The following is a 15,934-nucleotide window of genomic DNA, read 5'->3' as shown; positions in this document are numbered from 1 at the left end:
TTAATATAAATTTTAACACATATTTAATTTGTTAACATATAATGGCAAATATATAATAACTCATTTGAAGTTTTAAATATCGTACTCAGTTTTATTAATTAAATTTTATTTATTTATTTATTTCAATTCTATTTATTTCCATTATACGTTAAATGAAGAAAAAATGTTTTACAAATATAAGCTTAAACGAACTTAAGATACCAGACAAGAGTTAATAAATGATGCCGAAGTTTCGTTCTATGATTTGACGTGTAATTAACAGTCTAAAAATAGCTTTATGAGAAAGTTATAAGTTCATTATGCTAATTTTTTGCTAATATAAATTAATTAGAATGAATCGTTTCCTTTCATTTGAGAAAAAAAAAAAAAAAACGAAAAAGCACAAAAAAAAAGAAAGAAAGAAAGAAACGAATCTCAGATGCCACATTTCCTTGATAAGCACTGACAAATAGAATTGGGAGTAAATATTTTCCAGACCTACAAAGTTAAATGGAAAAATATAAAAATTCAAAGTAAGATAATCGGATTCAGGATAATCGAGCAAGATAATTAGTTTTTTCTTTTTTAAGTTTTGCGTTTCAAAGTTGAAAATAATAAAATAGAAAAGCATGAATAAATCTGCATAGCCTACGTAAAAAAAGCAATGTATAATGCGAGAAAAAGAAAGATAAGAAAAAAAGTTGCTATTTCATTCAAAAAAGTAAAGTTTTAAATAAATCTGATTGTTAATAAATAAATTGTAAATATCTGCTTCTAATCACAGGTGTTTTTATTCGTTAGTTTCAGTTTTTAGATGAAATTTGTAAAGAATTCAAAGATTTCATTTTATTTTTTAGTTATGGGTTTAACTCTGGATTTGGCCCAAGAAAAACTTTTCTTCATGATCAGAAGTTTTGAAGGCTCCGTCCTATATCAAGCCTGTCTAGCTAGAAACAATGCTGAGTCTTCCTGTACTACAATGCAACCCGAAATTATTGGATCTTTGTCTGAAGATAGCTTGTAAGCTGTTATTCTTATAACATTTACTTTCATAAGCATATAGATGTTAGTTATTTTTAAACATATACAAATTTTTAAGGATTTTGTCCAGAAAATATGTGTAAGATCGGAGTTGAACAGATTTAATAACTATTCATTCAAAATTCACTGACTGTCACTGTGTTAATACTGTTTCAGATTAGCAGATCTCGACCATTTTTTCAATTGTAAATCCCTTTTAACTCTTATTTTAAATGTTACCTCTTACTTTTAAAATAACATTTGAAAATAACAGCATTTTTATTCAGATCTGATTATGAGTTGCAGAAAATTGAAAACTGGACAGAATTAAATATGAACCGATAGATGCAATATATCCAACACTATATAGTGAGTATTCAGCTCTCATAATGAAGTAATAAATCTAAAAGTGCAAACCATTGCATTTAAAGCAAATTAATGATGCAGAAAGCGTTAATTTGCTATGAGCAATATTTTTTGCATATATTTTCTGAAAATTCTATAACTATAAACATGCATATAACTTACTGATTGGAAATCTACTAATGAAACCGTTGAGCTTGATGTGATCTATATGAATTCTTAAAATCAGTCTCGAATGGTCTGAAATTTAGTCATAAAATTGAAATCTCAATAGGCCCATTGATTTATTATTTATGAAAACGTCTGAGGAAAGTCTGAGGTCTTCCCTCTAATAATTCAGAAAATATAATCAGAAAAAGGTGAAAAAAATGTTTCATAGCCACACCCTAATAAATCATTGCTTTTTTATGTTAGCAAGTTTTCGTCTTTGGCAGGGATTCAAATTTACGATTATCTCTTAGCTTTACTTTTTTATTCTACCGTCTGTTATTTTTTTATGTAATACTGAACGATCCAAAATATATCACGAGAATAAATACTTTCACTAAAAATCACAATTACATGCTAAAATGTTTTAAAATTTGGATCATGTAGAAATTGTTTTTCAATGCAAAATTTATTTTAATGTCGAGTAATGTTATTGATATATGTATTCCTTTTTGCAATATGCTTGTATTTGATTATCATTTAAACATATGATCTAAATTGCAGGCATGGTCCTGTTTTCTACTACAACAGAAAGATATTTTGGATTCATGAAAACCAGAGAGCATTTGTTAGTGATATTAACGGAAAAAATTTTGCTCATATTGAGGGGTTAGGATTAACGGCTTTGACGTCAATGGAAATAATGGATCCTTTATTACAAACTTTTCCAGGTAATTTTTTTTAAAATTATTAATAATATATGTAACGAATTTTAGTTATTCTGAAAGTACAAAAATTTTATTGGAACTTTCATAATTATAATTCATTTAAAAATATTCTTGAAATTATACTACTGATTGGATAAAATTAAAACTGTCTTGACAGCAAAGTTTTGTAAGCTATTAAATAAATCATGTGCTTGATTATTTATTACAGTAAATGAAAAAGTTAATGTCATATATAATTTTTAAGACAAGAGAAGCTTTCATTTTTCTTTCTTTTATATAAATACAACCAAATATTAAAACATTCCTCGTCCATCATTCCGTCTTTCTTCACTTTTTCACTAAGCGACAATTTCTCTTACAATAAAAATTCTCCTGTTCAGTTTCATCAATGTTGTTGTTTCTACATTGAGCAGGTAACATCTTTGTGGCATTCGAGAAAAAGTGATCTATCCGTATTATTATTATTCTATTAATAACAATAATAACAGCAATTATTATCATTATTATATTGTTGTAGTTGCGAGGCGCATCCTGTTCACTGTGTTCTTGCCAATTAAATTAAATTGCTCAAAAAATGCTTTCGGCCAAGCCGCGGCCATGACAGCAAGAAATCCCGAAAGGAAACCAAATGATAAAATGTAAGTCTTAAAATACAGTCTTATCAAATCTGAACTTCAGTTACAGAGCTTCCAGTTTTTGCAAAAACAGAAATCTGGTCATAAAAAAAGAAAGAAATCTGCAAATCAAAAGCGAAAACAATGAATACAAGAAAAACAAGTACCAGGCAAAAAGAATGACATTTTATGAAGCGCTGTTTTTTAATATTTGATTCTGGTGGATGTGAAATCTTCATTCTTTGTGGAACTTGGTATAAAATTTTTGTTTAAAAATATATCCTTTATATCTCTGTAAAAAGTAAGAAAACCATCTGTTAGAAGTAAGAAAACCATCTGTTAGAAGTAAGGAAACCATCTGTTACTTTTTTGGTAATAACATAATTCAAAACATTTACATGAAATTCATTCTCTTGCATCTTCAGTACTAGATACATTAAAGGACATTGTTTCACCGTTGGCTTCAGAAAGTTCACAAATATTTTTTTTATTGACCGGAACTGTTTAAAGAAAAAAATTTCTACTAGGTGAGATTACAAAAACTCTTACTTCTTTAAATACATGTTTTGACTGATTGTATCGCTGTTGTTGTTGTTGTTGTTTATGACATTTATCTTAAGAAAAGAAGAAATGGATATAGGAACTATTTTTTGTTTTATTTTTGAAGCTTTTTTTATCTTTGACCTAGTCTTATCTGGTAATTTTCTACTATTTTCTTTCTCTTTTTATTTTTTATTTTGGTAGCTATTTAGTTATTTTTATTTTGGTAGCTATTTACAGTTATTATTATTTTGAGTTGGTTAGTCATCATCCTTGAAAGCAGCAACAGCGAAGGGAAGGAATAGAACTGGAAGTTAAGGTCAGAAAAGAGCTGATTTGAGCAAATTTTGATGAGGGGTTTTTTCTTCCTTTTTTTACCAATTAATTTTCTTGGTGTTTCAGAATTCAAATTAAAAAAAGATGGTCAGTCAATTGACTTTATTTTCTCTCTGGTGATGGTAAATTTTATTTGCTTTATTGCTGGAGCATCACGTTAGGGTAATAGACACAGCAGAAGGCAATCGATAAATCGACTTCTTTGCTTCAGAATAAAGAATTTCTATGCTATTTTAAAGACCAAATTCTCTTTTCTTAATATTATTCAGAAGTGTCCGTTAAATGTGAAAATTCATTGTTGCTCTCAAATAATGAATTCAAATTCCATGTGCGTAAATAGCTTTTTGAAGAAAAACAAGAACAAGAGAGTTTGCCTTGGCAAGAAGCATTTAGTTATCCAAAACTAGTGGCAATACAAAATAGCAAGATTATAGGTTCATATTTCAGTTTCATACGAAGAAATTTTCTTGCTTTTTGTATATTCAATTCTGCAACAATATCCAAAAAAAAAAAAAACAGTCTTGAACTAATAACAAGCTAATGATATACTCTACAAAATTTCAGTAAAAAAATCTACGTATAGGTTAAATTAGAATAAGTAATTTACTAAACATTTAACCATAGATTTTATTCTGTGAATCTTATTTTAACTTAAATGAAAAATAAAGTTATTTAGCTTACATGATCAAGCAGCAAAAAATTTGTGGTATTCAATAATACATATTTTTATTTTGCACAATATTACACGGTATTACACAATGATATACTAAATTGGAAATATTGCACGATGCAGTTTTGTACTGCACAATTTACTGTTATAATTCAAATTACACTTTATTTTTACAGATAATCTCGACATGAAGACTATAAAAGTTGTCCCTCCATCGATTTCTGAAAATGCAATTCATGTGGAAGGAACTCATGATAAATTTAATATTACACTAGATCCCATTCTCTCTGTTAACTATGGCACAGTTTTCTATGAGATACGGATTGATGATGGTGATGAAGTCTATAGTTGTATCACAAATAATACGGTATTTGTGTATCCTGTCATGAAACGTTTAGCTCCTTTCACTCCACTCATTATTGGAATACAAGCATTCACATATTATGCATCATCCAAAAAGACGGTCGTTTCTCTTCACTCACCACCTTCTAGTAAGTAAAATTAAAAATCATAGCTTTTTATTGGATTTTACTGCCCAGACATTTCTTGAAATTTAAATTATATTAAAAATTTTGCTTAAAAACTGACAACTTTGGATCGTTTTTATCTTTTCATTATAGAATAATAAAATGCTTTAAAAGTATGCAAATACTTTTAAACAAAACTTATTTTCTGTAAAAAAACAGAAGAACCTAAGTAAGATTTGTAATATTTAACAGGAATTTTTTCATTAAAAATTCTCACAATATTCTTGATAATTACTACAAGGATTTTAATTTGATTAATCTTTGATTTTTATAAAGATTTTAAACCTTTTTCCTATATGTCATTCCATCTGCAGTTCAATATTTCAAATATTGCTTAAAATATATCATGATCATTACTACATTTCACATTAGGTTTTAGAATACGTAGAAGAGTTTAACTGAAGCGCATGTGGTACTTAGTCTAGTTAAAATTTCCCAATTTTCCTTCTACTTTATTTATAATAAACAATATATTCCAACAATTTTTTAAATTATCTGTTTATTTAAGAGTTAAGTGAATGCAAATAAAAGTTTTCTCACTGCCTAGTTATTTTTATTAACAGATTAGATTAAGCTCTATAGAGCAAATATATAACTAACAGCATTTAAATTTAACCCTTAAATGCATCATTTATACTCATTGAAATATTTTTATATATTTTCAGCTTATATGTAGTAGATTAAGGGGAAAATAATGATAAAAAGCTTAGTAATTTTCTGAAATATAATTATTTACTAATTTAAAGAGGAAAATAATATTAAGAAATCTTCAGTTTTTAAGTATTTATTTTGAAAAAAAATGGACATTTAATTGGTCAAAAATATTTTTATAGTCTTTTGACAAAAGTCTGCATTTTAAAACTGTTAATGACATATGTATCTAAAAGTTATCTTTAAGCCTCATATCAGATTCAATTAGAAAGCAAACAACGTTGTTATTTTCCTTTCTAAATAAAATAGTTCATTTCTAAATAAAATGTAATTGAAACTATGAGTTAGCAGTAGAAAGTGTCAGATGTCCTTAACCTTAAAACTCTGAATAGAAATATGTCTAAAAGTTGTGCTTCATCTTGTTTTTAATGCTCATTGCATTATAATTTTTTTATTATTTATTTTCAGTACCGTCAAGTCCTCTGCATCCAAGAATTTTTATAACGTATAAATCATCTCCACTGAATCCAAATCACGATATCGTTGCTGATTTCAGATGGTCTCCACCAGCAAAAACTAACGGAATCATCACAAACTATTATGTAAAATGCTGGATGATAGCCAACGAAACCAAAATACCTGTTTGTGATGATGTGGTTGATGGAAAATTATTGCAGTTTCAGAAAGAAAATATACTTCCAAATACTACTTACACTTTTCAAGTAAGTTTTTGCTAAGCATGTTTCATTTTCATGTGTTGAAGTGGAATACTTTTTTTAAATGATATTTAAAAAAAATGATTATAATATTTTTTTAGAAGGGATAATTTTTTTTAAAAAGTTATATTCTTCAAGGTGTGTCTAAGCTTGCAGAAGGGTTTCTTGCTTAAGAATGATTCATCTGCTGCGGAACTGCCCTTTTTTTATGCTTTAGCTTTCCGAATAACTCAAAATATACATTGCAAAATTGCTTACTTGCATCATAAGTTTCTTTTGCTTAGTTCTTCCATTTATCTTCCATTAAACATATCCTTTGTTATTAATCAGTTATTTAGATAATAAGTAAATTATTATTTTAGAAGTAGACGCAACAAACCAAAAACTACATTTTTAGACCTACGTATTAGAATTAGCTAAGACATGATTGCAGGAAATAATAAGCCTTTAGAATCATACCTGCTAGATTAAACAAGTTCGAGTTGTTGTTCATTTACTTTCGCTAAAATATTGGAAATTCAAACATTTGATATCATTTGTAAGAATTTAATAAAATAACGGGTTAATAAAAGGTAAAAATGCATTTATTTTTAAATGGGTGCATTTTAGCCATTTTAAATAGGCAAGAAATAAAATCAAGCTGTAAGAATATGCATCTTAATAAAATACAAGATGTTCAAAGATAAAATACAAGCTAAAACTATCTGAAAGTAATGATTGGTATGGAGAAAATAACGCGTGGTTAATAAGAAAAGTGCTGCTCTGTCAATGTCTACAGGTTACAAGCTAAGTTAATGGAGCACTTGTCCTCGTAAGGGAAACTATCTGTGTAATGTCGGTGAAAAAATTGAATGACACTTGGGTTTTAATAGCATGCCATGACTGAGAAGAGCTTTTGAGAGAAGGTAGAGCACTATAGACCAGCGGTAGACAACACTCTGATCCTTGATCGGAGTATTGGGATAAATTGAAATGTACAGCATCGTAACAAATATCAGACTTGGGACGTATTTCCTTGGGACTTCATTAAAATGATTATGTCCCAGCAAAAAAATTCTCATTTTAGGCTATTTGAAACATTATATCTATACCAACTATAATAATACAACTAATGTTATTAAAATACTTCACAAGAAACAGATTACCGTTTGAACCCCTGTATGATCATTAATGGTACATGCACTGAATTTCATTAACCTATGAAAAAGTTGCTGTCTACGATGCAACTGAAATTCATAACCAGTCATGTCTTGTTCTTGCAGTATAAGTCATTACTTTGGTATCTCTATCCTAGAGAACCTGCTTTTTTCACTTTATATTAGTGAATAATTTTTTTAAAAATTAACTAATTCTTTCTTCAACAGGTATCTGCAAGTACATCAGCTGGAATGGGACCTCCTAGTGACAGAGTTGAAGCGGAAACTTCAGTTGAAAAGCCAGTTCCTCAATTATTATTAGCTAATTCGGATAGTGTTAAGGTTGCTGATATCGATTTTCATGAAGAAAAACTCTTATTTGGAAAGGCAACTCATCCTGCAGCTATCGCATACCTTGCTCAAGAAAAAAGAATCTTTTATTTGGAGGAAGAAGGCTCATTAATGGCTTCGTCTATAGATGGCACGAATGCATCTTTGGTAAATATCGAAATCTTTAATATAACTAGTGCCTTTTATTTTAATAAATAAGATTATAACAGTTAAAATTAAAGTTTCAATTGCTAGAATTAAGAATTTGACGATCAATTGCTAGAATTAAGAAGTTAAGAACATCCCACGATGCTGTGTCGTTAAGGAAAATGAGTTTTTAATACTTAATACTCTGTATGTTGAAATTAAAAACTGAATTTCATATTTTCAGTTTACTATTAACATCTTACTGAGAATATGATTGTTCTTACTATTGCAAAAAAAAAATTAACGTAGCATTTTAATGATTATCTGAAGCGTACTTTTAGTTGATTTTTATGAAATTATGTCTGTTTCTGTTATTTTACGGCAGTGCGTTTCAAAAGGTGTGCAAGAGAAATAAATGTGACAAAAATAAGTAATTAAAGACATTCGCTTTATTTTTTATTTTTAAAATATTTTAGGTGTGTCTTAAAATTATTATTTTTCAAATTTTTCATTTAAAATAGTTCATTACATAATTCTTAAAAATTAGGAAAAAATTATGTTTCGGTAAAAAAAAAAAAAAAAGTAAATAGCTATGATCACTAACGTAGAGCAGGTATTAAACAATTATTTACTGTTCAGCTTGGACATTTGAGAAAAGAATCCTGAAAAAATACAGAATAATAAAATGAAAGTGGATGTTTTATATCTAATTGTTAAATAAATTGCTATGAATCTGTTTGCTTTAAATCTAACATTAAATAATGGAATTTTACTTCCTGTTTTAGATAAAACATCTGACATATTCTGAAGGTACTTCTTTGACCGGTTTGACCGTAGATTGGATTGGAAGAAAGCTTTACTACACTGAAGTCGATAAGAAAGAATCCCACAGTACTGTGTTTTCTGTCGATCTGAGTGTTAACAATCATCCAAAGAAGATATTCAACAGTTCATCCATCATAAACAGTTTAGAAGTTGAACCCTTTTCTGGATCCTTGATATACACTTTAACCGTTAAAAATAATTCGAATTTAATGATTTCGGATCTTAGTGGATCAAATATTCGACCTTTCTTTTTTCAAGTCGTTGAGTATGAAAACAACAATAATAATAAGGTGAAAGTTAAAAGAGAGAGAACAAAACCAACTAAAAGCTCTTGCAATTGTAGTTCTACGGTAACAACTGTTGGAGAAGCAATTGCTATTGATAATACCAACACATCAGAACTGAAAGTATTATATGTTGACGGATTGCATGGCCATATCTTGTCTTCTGACATTTCTGGTTGCGTCTGCCATTTGGTAATAAATGCAACTCAGAATCAGAACAGTGGTAGGTATTATTATTATTTTTTTTTTTTTTTTTTTGAGATACTCTCTCATTGTGTTACTTTTTTATGAACCATTAATATTGTAATGAATGTTCAATTTAAAGCGAAGATTTAACGTAGAATGTGGATTATTTCTAGGTCTGCCACCAACTTCAATCACAGTTGATAAGCAAAACGTATATTGGTCAAACAGAAAAGTAGGTAAAGTATTTAGCATATCGAAGACAAAGAAATTCTCGGAAGTATCTGACTCACACCCGCTAGTAGCTGAAGAAGTTCGAGGGATAAGAAGCATTCGAGCAATTGGTCATTATCTGCAACCATTTCCAGGTAAGTTTTTTAATCATTTGAATTAAAAATCATGATAGTTGTCAAAAGAAGTTTCCCCTAGGAAAGTGTTTTGAAAAAGATTTATGAGGAAGACTACACGATTGAAGCAAATACGCATACTTCCCACCAAATACATGTATATGTACAACATCTTGTGAGAAGTCGGTCTGAGACACAAGCCAGTAAATAAGTAATCCAAACTCCCAAAACTAAAATTTTGTTAACGATTAATTAATAACCTATTATATGTTTGTGTTATCTGGCTATTTAAAGATGAAGTAAGGAATTTAATAATATTATTATTTTAAAAAAGCAGCTTATGTCATAAAATTAATTTAACTTTGCTAAATAGGGTTGGTATATAATGAAACGTGATTCAATTTGACAATTAACAGCAATACGAAAGTAATTACAATTTTTATCAAGCAATTAAATTCATTTATATCATCATAAAATATCAAAAATCTGAACTTTTCTTCATTTCAGTAATTTTTTAAAAATTATTATTGAATCATTTCTCTGGCAGTTTTATCCTGTAAGTATTAAGAAATTATTTATTTCCTATTCAAATATTGTTATGCAGTAAATTTGAATTTCAAAGTCAACAAACTCTATATTGAATACTTCTAGGAAAATTCAAATATCTAAAATTTTTGACAAACTTAGACTAAATAATTTTCAATATCCTGCCAAGTTTTTTTTGTCATTTTCTTTAATATTTTCAGCCAAAAAAATATTTAAAATATTTAACTAAATAAATAAAGCAGTTTTTTTAATCATCTTAGCAACTGCTGATTCTCAGTTGCTTTTACAATTAAAAGCTACTTAGTCTTGCTATATAGCTTAGAGTTTTTAATGCAATACCAGTAATAAATTTTTGAAATTTATTACTGCACATGCATTAAAAATTAATGATTAAAAATGAATGAAACAGTTGTTTGAGAAATAATAAGTCATAATAAATAATAATTAATAAACGAATCTAAAAAAATGCTCTTGGCATTTTTTTTAACACAAGATAGAATTTTTCTTTTTAATATTTCATTTTTAATAATTCTGAAGAAGTTCTTCAAAAAAAGCACATTCATTTTTTTTTCTTAAGTAAAATGCCAAATTTCGTCATGTTTTTTTTTTTTGTTGTTGTTGAAAATAATAAACAAAAATTAAAGCACCCTCTCTCATATAAGATTTTAAAAAATTTCAAGAAAAGCACAAAATGAAATTAATATGAAATTTAATTTTTTTTCTTTATTTACATATAAGATATTGTATAAAATATTGTATGTTAATAAAGATTAAGAAATATATAAGATACTGTATATTGCATAGAAATTGTATAAAAGTTTCTTATTTTCGTATTTAACCAACCAATTTCTTTAATAGAAATATCAATAAAGTATTAATTTTTTTTTAACTTATAGATGCTTCCTGTCTTATATCGGAATCTTACACAGAGAAAGCTCGCTTAATAAGAAGTACTCACAATAGTCTAGCACTATATTTACCTCATGTTCATCGACCTAACTTTTGCAACCGAATATCATCCCCATCCTTACTTTACACTGTATACTATGGTCCCTTGAATGATGATGTCACACAATCATGTTTTATGGAAATTGGAAAAAACACATGTCAAAGCAAAGTAAGTAAATTTTTCATCTATTTTTTTTTTTTTTTTTTTTTTCTTATAGCAATTTTAGTTATTTTGCGAGAACAGGGGGATTCGGTTTTAAAAAGGATAAGATTGCGATAAAAACACAAAGACACTGGCCAATATTTTAATGATATTGTACACTATTCATTGTTTTAAATATTTTGTAAACATCATAGCACTTGTTAAAGAATGTTGTAATAATATTTATTTCTTCTCACTTTTAATTATCTTAACTTGTTCCATATTTGTGAAGATGGAAATTTGTAATCGATTTTTCACTCATTCCTATTGTTCCTGTTTTCAAATTCTGTACATTTGTATATTCTTGATGATAATTTGTTACTGTAATTCTATGAGAATTTAATTATCTGTTAAACGACTGATTTAATTGAATCTCGATTTTTACGACTGGTATCCCCTAGTTGAGAATTTGGGAAAATTTGTTATAAGATTCCATAGTATTTATAATAGTTATTGATAAACTAAATTGTAATATAAAATAAAAATAACAAAATTCTTCTTTTTTGGTAAACTAATAAAAGTGTACTTTTAAAATTTGCTGTGATTTTAAATGCAAATTATAATTTTTATAATTCAGTAGAAGTAATATATGTCTCAAGTTTGAATTCCATTCTTATTTAAATATTCTGAGCACTTTAATCTGGATGTAGAACCTAGTTTAAATTTTTAATAATTTTATGCCGAGCAGATCACTATCTTAAATGATAAAGTATCATCATAATGATTTAGATAATTCACAAATCGTGTGAATTTTTGAATTTCTTTAATTTTCTATATTTTAAACATCTTTGCTATAATTGAAATAATTTACACTAAAGTACTCAACGTTTAAATATGTTCAGATTTTCAAAACTATATGCACAAATATGCCCTTAACGCCAATTTTAACACCACCTTTTTAAAATAAACTATTTCTAGATAAATAAAAAAAAATTATGAATATTGTTTGAAGTAGACGGGAAATTTTGATGTTATAATCCGACGCAATTTTAAAATGCTGATTTGAATAATTAATGAATTTATGGTATGAATTTTATTTCAAATTAATTGCAAAACTTTCGTATTTTTATCTGTAAAATGATCTAATTGTTTTTCCTATATTTTCAGAAAACTTATAATGACACAATTATCCTTGATGGACTCAAGCCGTTCACGAATTACTCGATTCGCATTTCTGTTGAAAATTATTACAGCAAAGGCTTATCGGTGCCTGGTCCTGAAGTTACATATCAAACTGCTGTTGGAGTACCTTCTCAGCCTGTGAATGTCTCTGCAAAAGCAGTTACTCCTTATAGAATAGATGTTTCCTGGGAACCTCCATTTATTCCAAACGGATCACCAATTTTCTACGAAATTCTTTTAAAAGTCAAAAATTCAACTAGAGAATTCTCCCTCTTGTCACCCACACACACGCACATTTATTTTGAATGTGGAAAAGAATCGAGCACGGATCTATCTGCAAGCATAACAACCACGGAATCTGGGAAAGACCATTACATAACAGTAAGTTCAATTTTAAAATTTCTTTAACTTTAAAGTTGCAAGTTCGATATTCTACCAATAAAAAAATGTGTCTTTATCTGAGTATGATGACTTATAAAGGTAAACAATTTGGATACACAACTATTAGAAATATTTAATTTGCTTTTCTTTCAAACTTTCAGATATCTTATACCTTTGAAAAGATGCCTTTGCTTCATGGGAAATGTGTAGATAAAACTTAATTTCTCTTTGAAAATCTGTGGGATAAATCCAGCCTATCTTAATGTAGTTAGGTGTGTTAAGACATCTAAAATGTTGCGCTGTTTGAAATAATTTAATAAAGCATCAAAATGTATTGTGTTGCACAATGTATCCCAGCTTTAACGTTTTCCTTCACTTGTAGTGATGTTAAATTTTTCTCTAGAGAGTATTTAATAAAGAATTTTATAACATTTAACGAACATGTAACAGACAAATTGAAGAGGTGTTTGAGTCCGTTTCTTTTCAAAACAGCTTTTTTATTTGTATAAAGTCAATTCGTTATAAAAAAAATTAATTTGTTTTACTCTTTTTAGATATTTAACTGTTTAATACTGTTTTGTTACCGATTGAGTTGTGATATATCATGAAGAATTTTTCATTAAGCGCTTTAAGTCAATCAAATGAAATTCTTCTATACAAATAGTTACAGTACAATCAGCTTCGAAAATCTATAATAGATTTTGAATGTCTTTGAAGTTTTCCGAATCAAAGTCAATTCAATGAACAAATGTTAATTTGATTAAAATTATTGAGTTTATTTTTTTAAATCTTTGTAACATTTATTATAAAAGCCAAAATATTATTACATTTTTTCAGAATTGTGATATCAATTATTTAAGTAACTTTTGATGGAATCAATTCACGTGACACCACATTCGCATAACTAAAATAATTGGCCATGTTCTCTAATATCTAACAGCGCATTGTCTTTTTTCCCATGCAAAATGTGTAATGAATTTTAAAACTGAATTAGATCAATGTATTTGATGTTATCATCTGAACATGATTAAATGATAATTCATGAATAAATATTTTAAAACTTTCTTTTTTTCTATTGTTATGAAATGTGATTTAATAAAGTAAAACTTTGATTTTCTCTTCTACAGGTACGAGCTTATTCTGCTGACTGTGAAATGCATAACGACAGTGAGGAAGTAATCGTGACAGCTTTCGAATTGCCAAGTAATATTACACTAGTTGAAGCTTCTTCAACCTCTCTGAGACTTTCATGGATTTCTCCAGCCGATGACAGCATTTCAAACCATCTTTTAGAGTACTCACAAGCAGAGGTATGTATTTTTAAGACATCTATTTATTACATTGCTTTTGAATAAAGTTTATTTCAATTCATGGGAATTGTAGGTAAATAGAAAGCTTTGCATGTAAACTAAATGCACATTTGTAATAAATACAACTTAATAAATGTATTTTGTGATATTTATCTGCTCTGTTAATATAGAAATATAGTCTAACGTCCGGAATATGACCATGAAAACAAGTAGATATCAGAATTTTATTGATCTAAATCATTAATTTTTTTTCTTTGGAAATATTTTCTTCGTTTCAAATCATATTTTGTATTACCAAGAAAATAGATTAGGCATTCACATATAGATTTCCATTTAATGTTAATTGAATATTGTCGTCAGGAATATTGGCAATTTTTCAACTAATTACTTTTCTGAATTTTGATATCGTTTCTGGAAATGCAAAAAAGTCGTGCGTCTTATGTTTATTATATGTGATATGCGATGACGATATTTTCAACAATGGTGTTCAAGAACCGAAGCGAAAGAATTTAAATTGTAATTGCATTAAATAGTTCTAGAAACTACCTATATAAGTCAGCTTTCATTTCACATATTACATACTGCAACTTATTTGTTCAAGTACGAAAATAGAACCGCTTGATTGCATATTTGTGAATCTTAATTTTTTTTTTTTAATTTTTCTTGAAGAATAGTTTCATTTTTATTCTGTAGATTGAGACAGATTATTTCTCGCATGAAATTTAAGCTATACAAACTACTTAATAGTAATTTTTTTATTGAAATGAAATGCTTTATTCTGCATCTGTATAGTATGATTTTTCTATTTGTTGAAATATAATTATTATTTCTTTTCAGGGTGAAGAAGATGAATGGAAAGTTTCAGAAATTACTGCAACAGAACCATCTACTCGACACATATTTTCAATAAAAAATTTAATTCCAAAAACAAAATATTATTTCAGACTTATTTTAACTTATAAGGAAAAAGGTCTGAAGTTCGTCTGGCCGCAAAACTACAACTTTGAATTTACAACATCTGGAGATATACCAAGTCCTCCAGGAAAACCGCAAGTAAAACGCGTAGTTAAAGATGTCTTCAAGCTGTTCTGGGATCCAGCGGTCAATTATGGTTTTTCAGATATAGTTTATGAAGTTGACATCAGGTCTGATTTAGAAAGCACATGGAAACATTTCAGTAACAGTTCTGTAACAACTTCCATTGTGAATAATTTTTCTGTAAATATTAATTATGAATTTCGAGTAAGAGCTGTTAATGAATATGGTGCAAGTCCGTACAGCTATTCTGATCCCTTTCTACCAGAAATTGGAGGTAAGAAAATATTAATCCAATACATCATTCATAATTTTTTTTTGTTTGTTTAAGAAAGAGAAGAATTTGAATTTAATGTCAGAGCGAAAATTAATAAATTCCCTTTTCTTTAATGTCTTTCTTTACAGCTTGTTAGAATTTCATTAAGTGAAAAGTTGCTGGAAGGGCTTACTTTGGTCTATTTATCATGCAAATTTATTGTAAATTATTATTATGATGTTTAATATTCGCAATTTAATGCTATACAGTATTTTTGTGAACTCAAATTAACTAAAAATACCATACACACTTAAATAAGGAAAATGGAATGACTTAATAAAGAAATGAAATTCAGAGTCTGTACAAAAAATATAAAAGATGGTTCTTTATCTTCGATAAAATTTTAATTTTAAAAAATATGAAAATACACATATTTATCACTCGGGCATTTTTTTTTTTTTTTTTTTTTTTGTCATAAGAGAAGCTATAAATTAATATTATCTCTAAAACTGAAAAAGTTAAAAATGAAGCATATTCGATGGTTTACTAAATTCGAATTTCTTCTAATATATTATTCATTCTACATAAAAT

The 15,934-nt window shown here is 27.7% G+C and overlaps 1 protein-coding gene across 2 annotated transcripts in view; it reads left to right on the top strand.

Annotated features, from left to right (window-relative positions):
- Positions 1–15,934, top strand: part of LOC129958262 (proto-oncogene tyrosine-protein kinase ROS-like) — a 119,868-nt gene that overhangs the window by 83,631 nt on the left and 20,303 nt on the right. For both annotated transcript variants that reach the window (XM_056070584.1, XM_056070583.1), the window contains exons 19-29: positions 837–999; positions 2,074–2,240; positions 4,574–4,888; positions 6,044–6,297; positions 7,656–7,925; positions 8,690–9,236; positions 9,373–9,564; positions 10,986–11,206; positions 12,347–12,742; positions 13,870–14,052; positions 14,890–15,364. In XM_056070584.1, the coding sequence (XP_055926559.1) occupies positions 837–999; positions 2,074–2,240; positions 4,574–4,888; positions 6,044–6,297; positions 7,656–7,925; positions 8,690–9,236; positions 9,373–9,564; positions 10,986–11,206; positions 12,347–12,742; positions 13,870–14,052; positions 14,890–15,364 (3,183 nt within the window). The remainder of the gene's footprint in view (positions 1–836; positions 1,000–2,073; positions 2,241–4,573; positions 4,889–6,043; positions 6,298–7,655; positions 7,926–8,689; positions 9,237–9,372; positions 9,565–10,985; positions 11,207–12,346; positions 12,743–13,869; positions 14,053–14,889; positions 15,365–15,934) is intronic.

Source organism: Argiope bruennichi, chromosome X1, assembly GCF_947563725.1.
Source record: "Argiope bruennichi chromosome X1, qqArgBrue1.1, whole genome shotgun sequence".
NCBI lineage: Eukaryota > Metazoa > Arthropoda > Arachnida > Araneae > Araneidae > Argiope > Argiope bruennichi.
The sequence above is the reverse complement of the archived record's forward strand: the minus strand, read 5'-3'. Positions and strand labels throughout refer to the sequence as shown.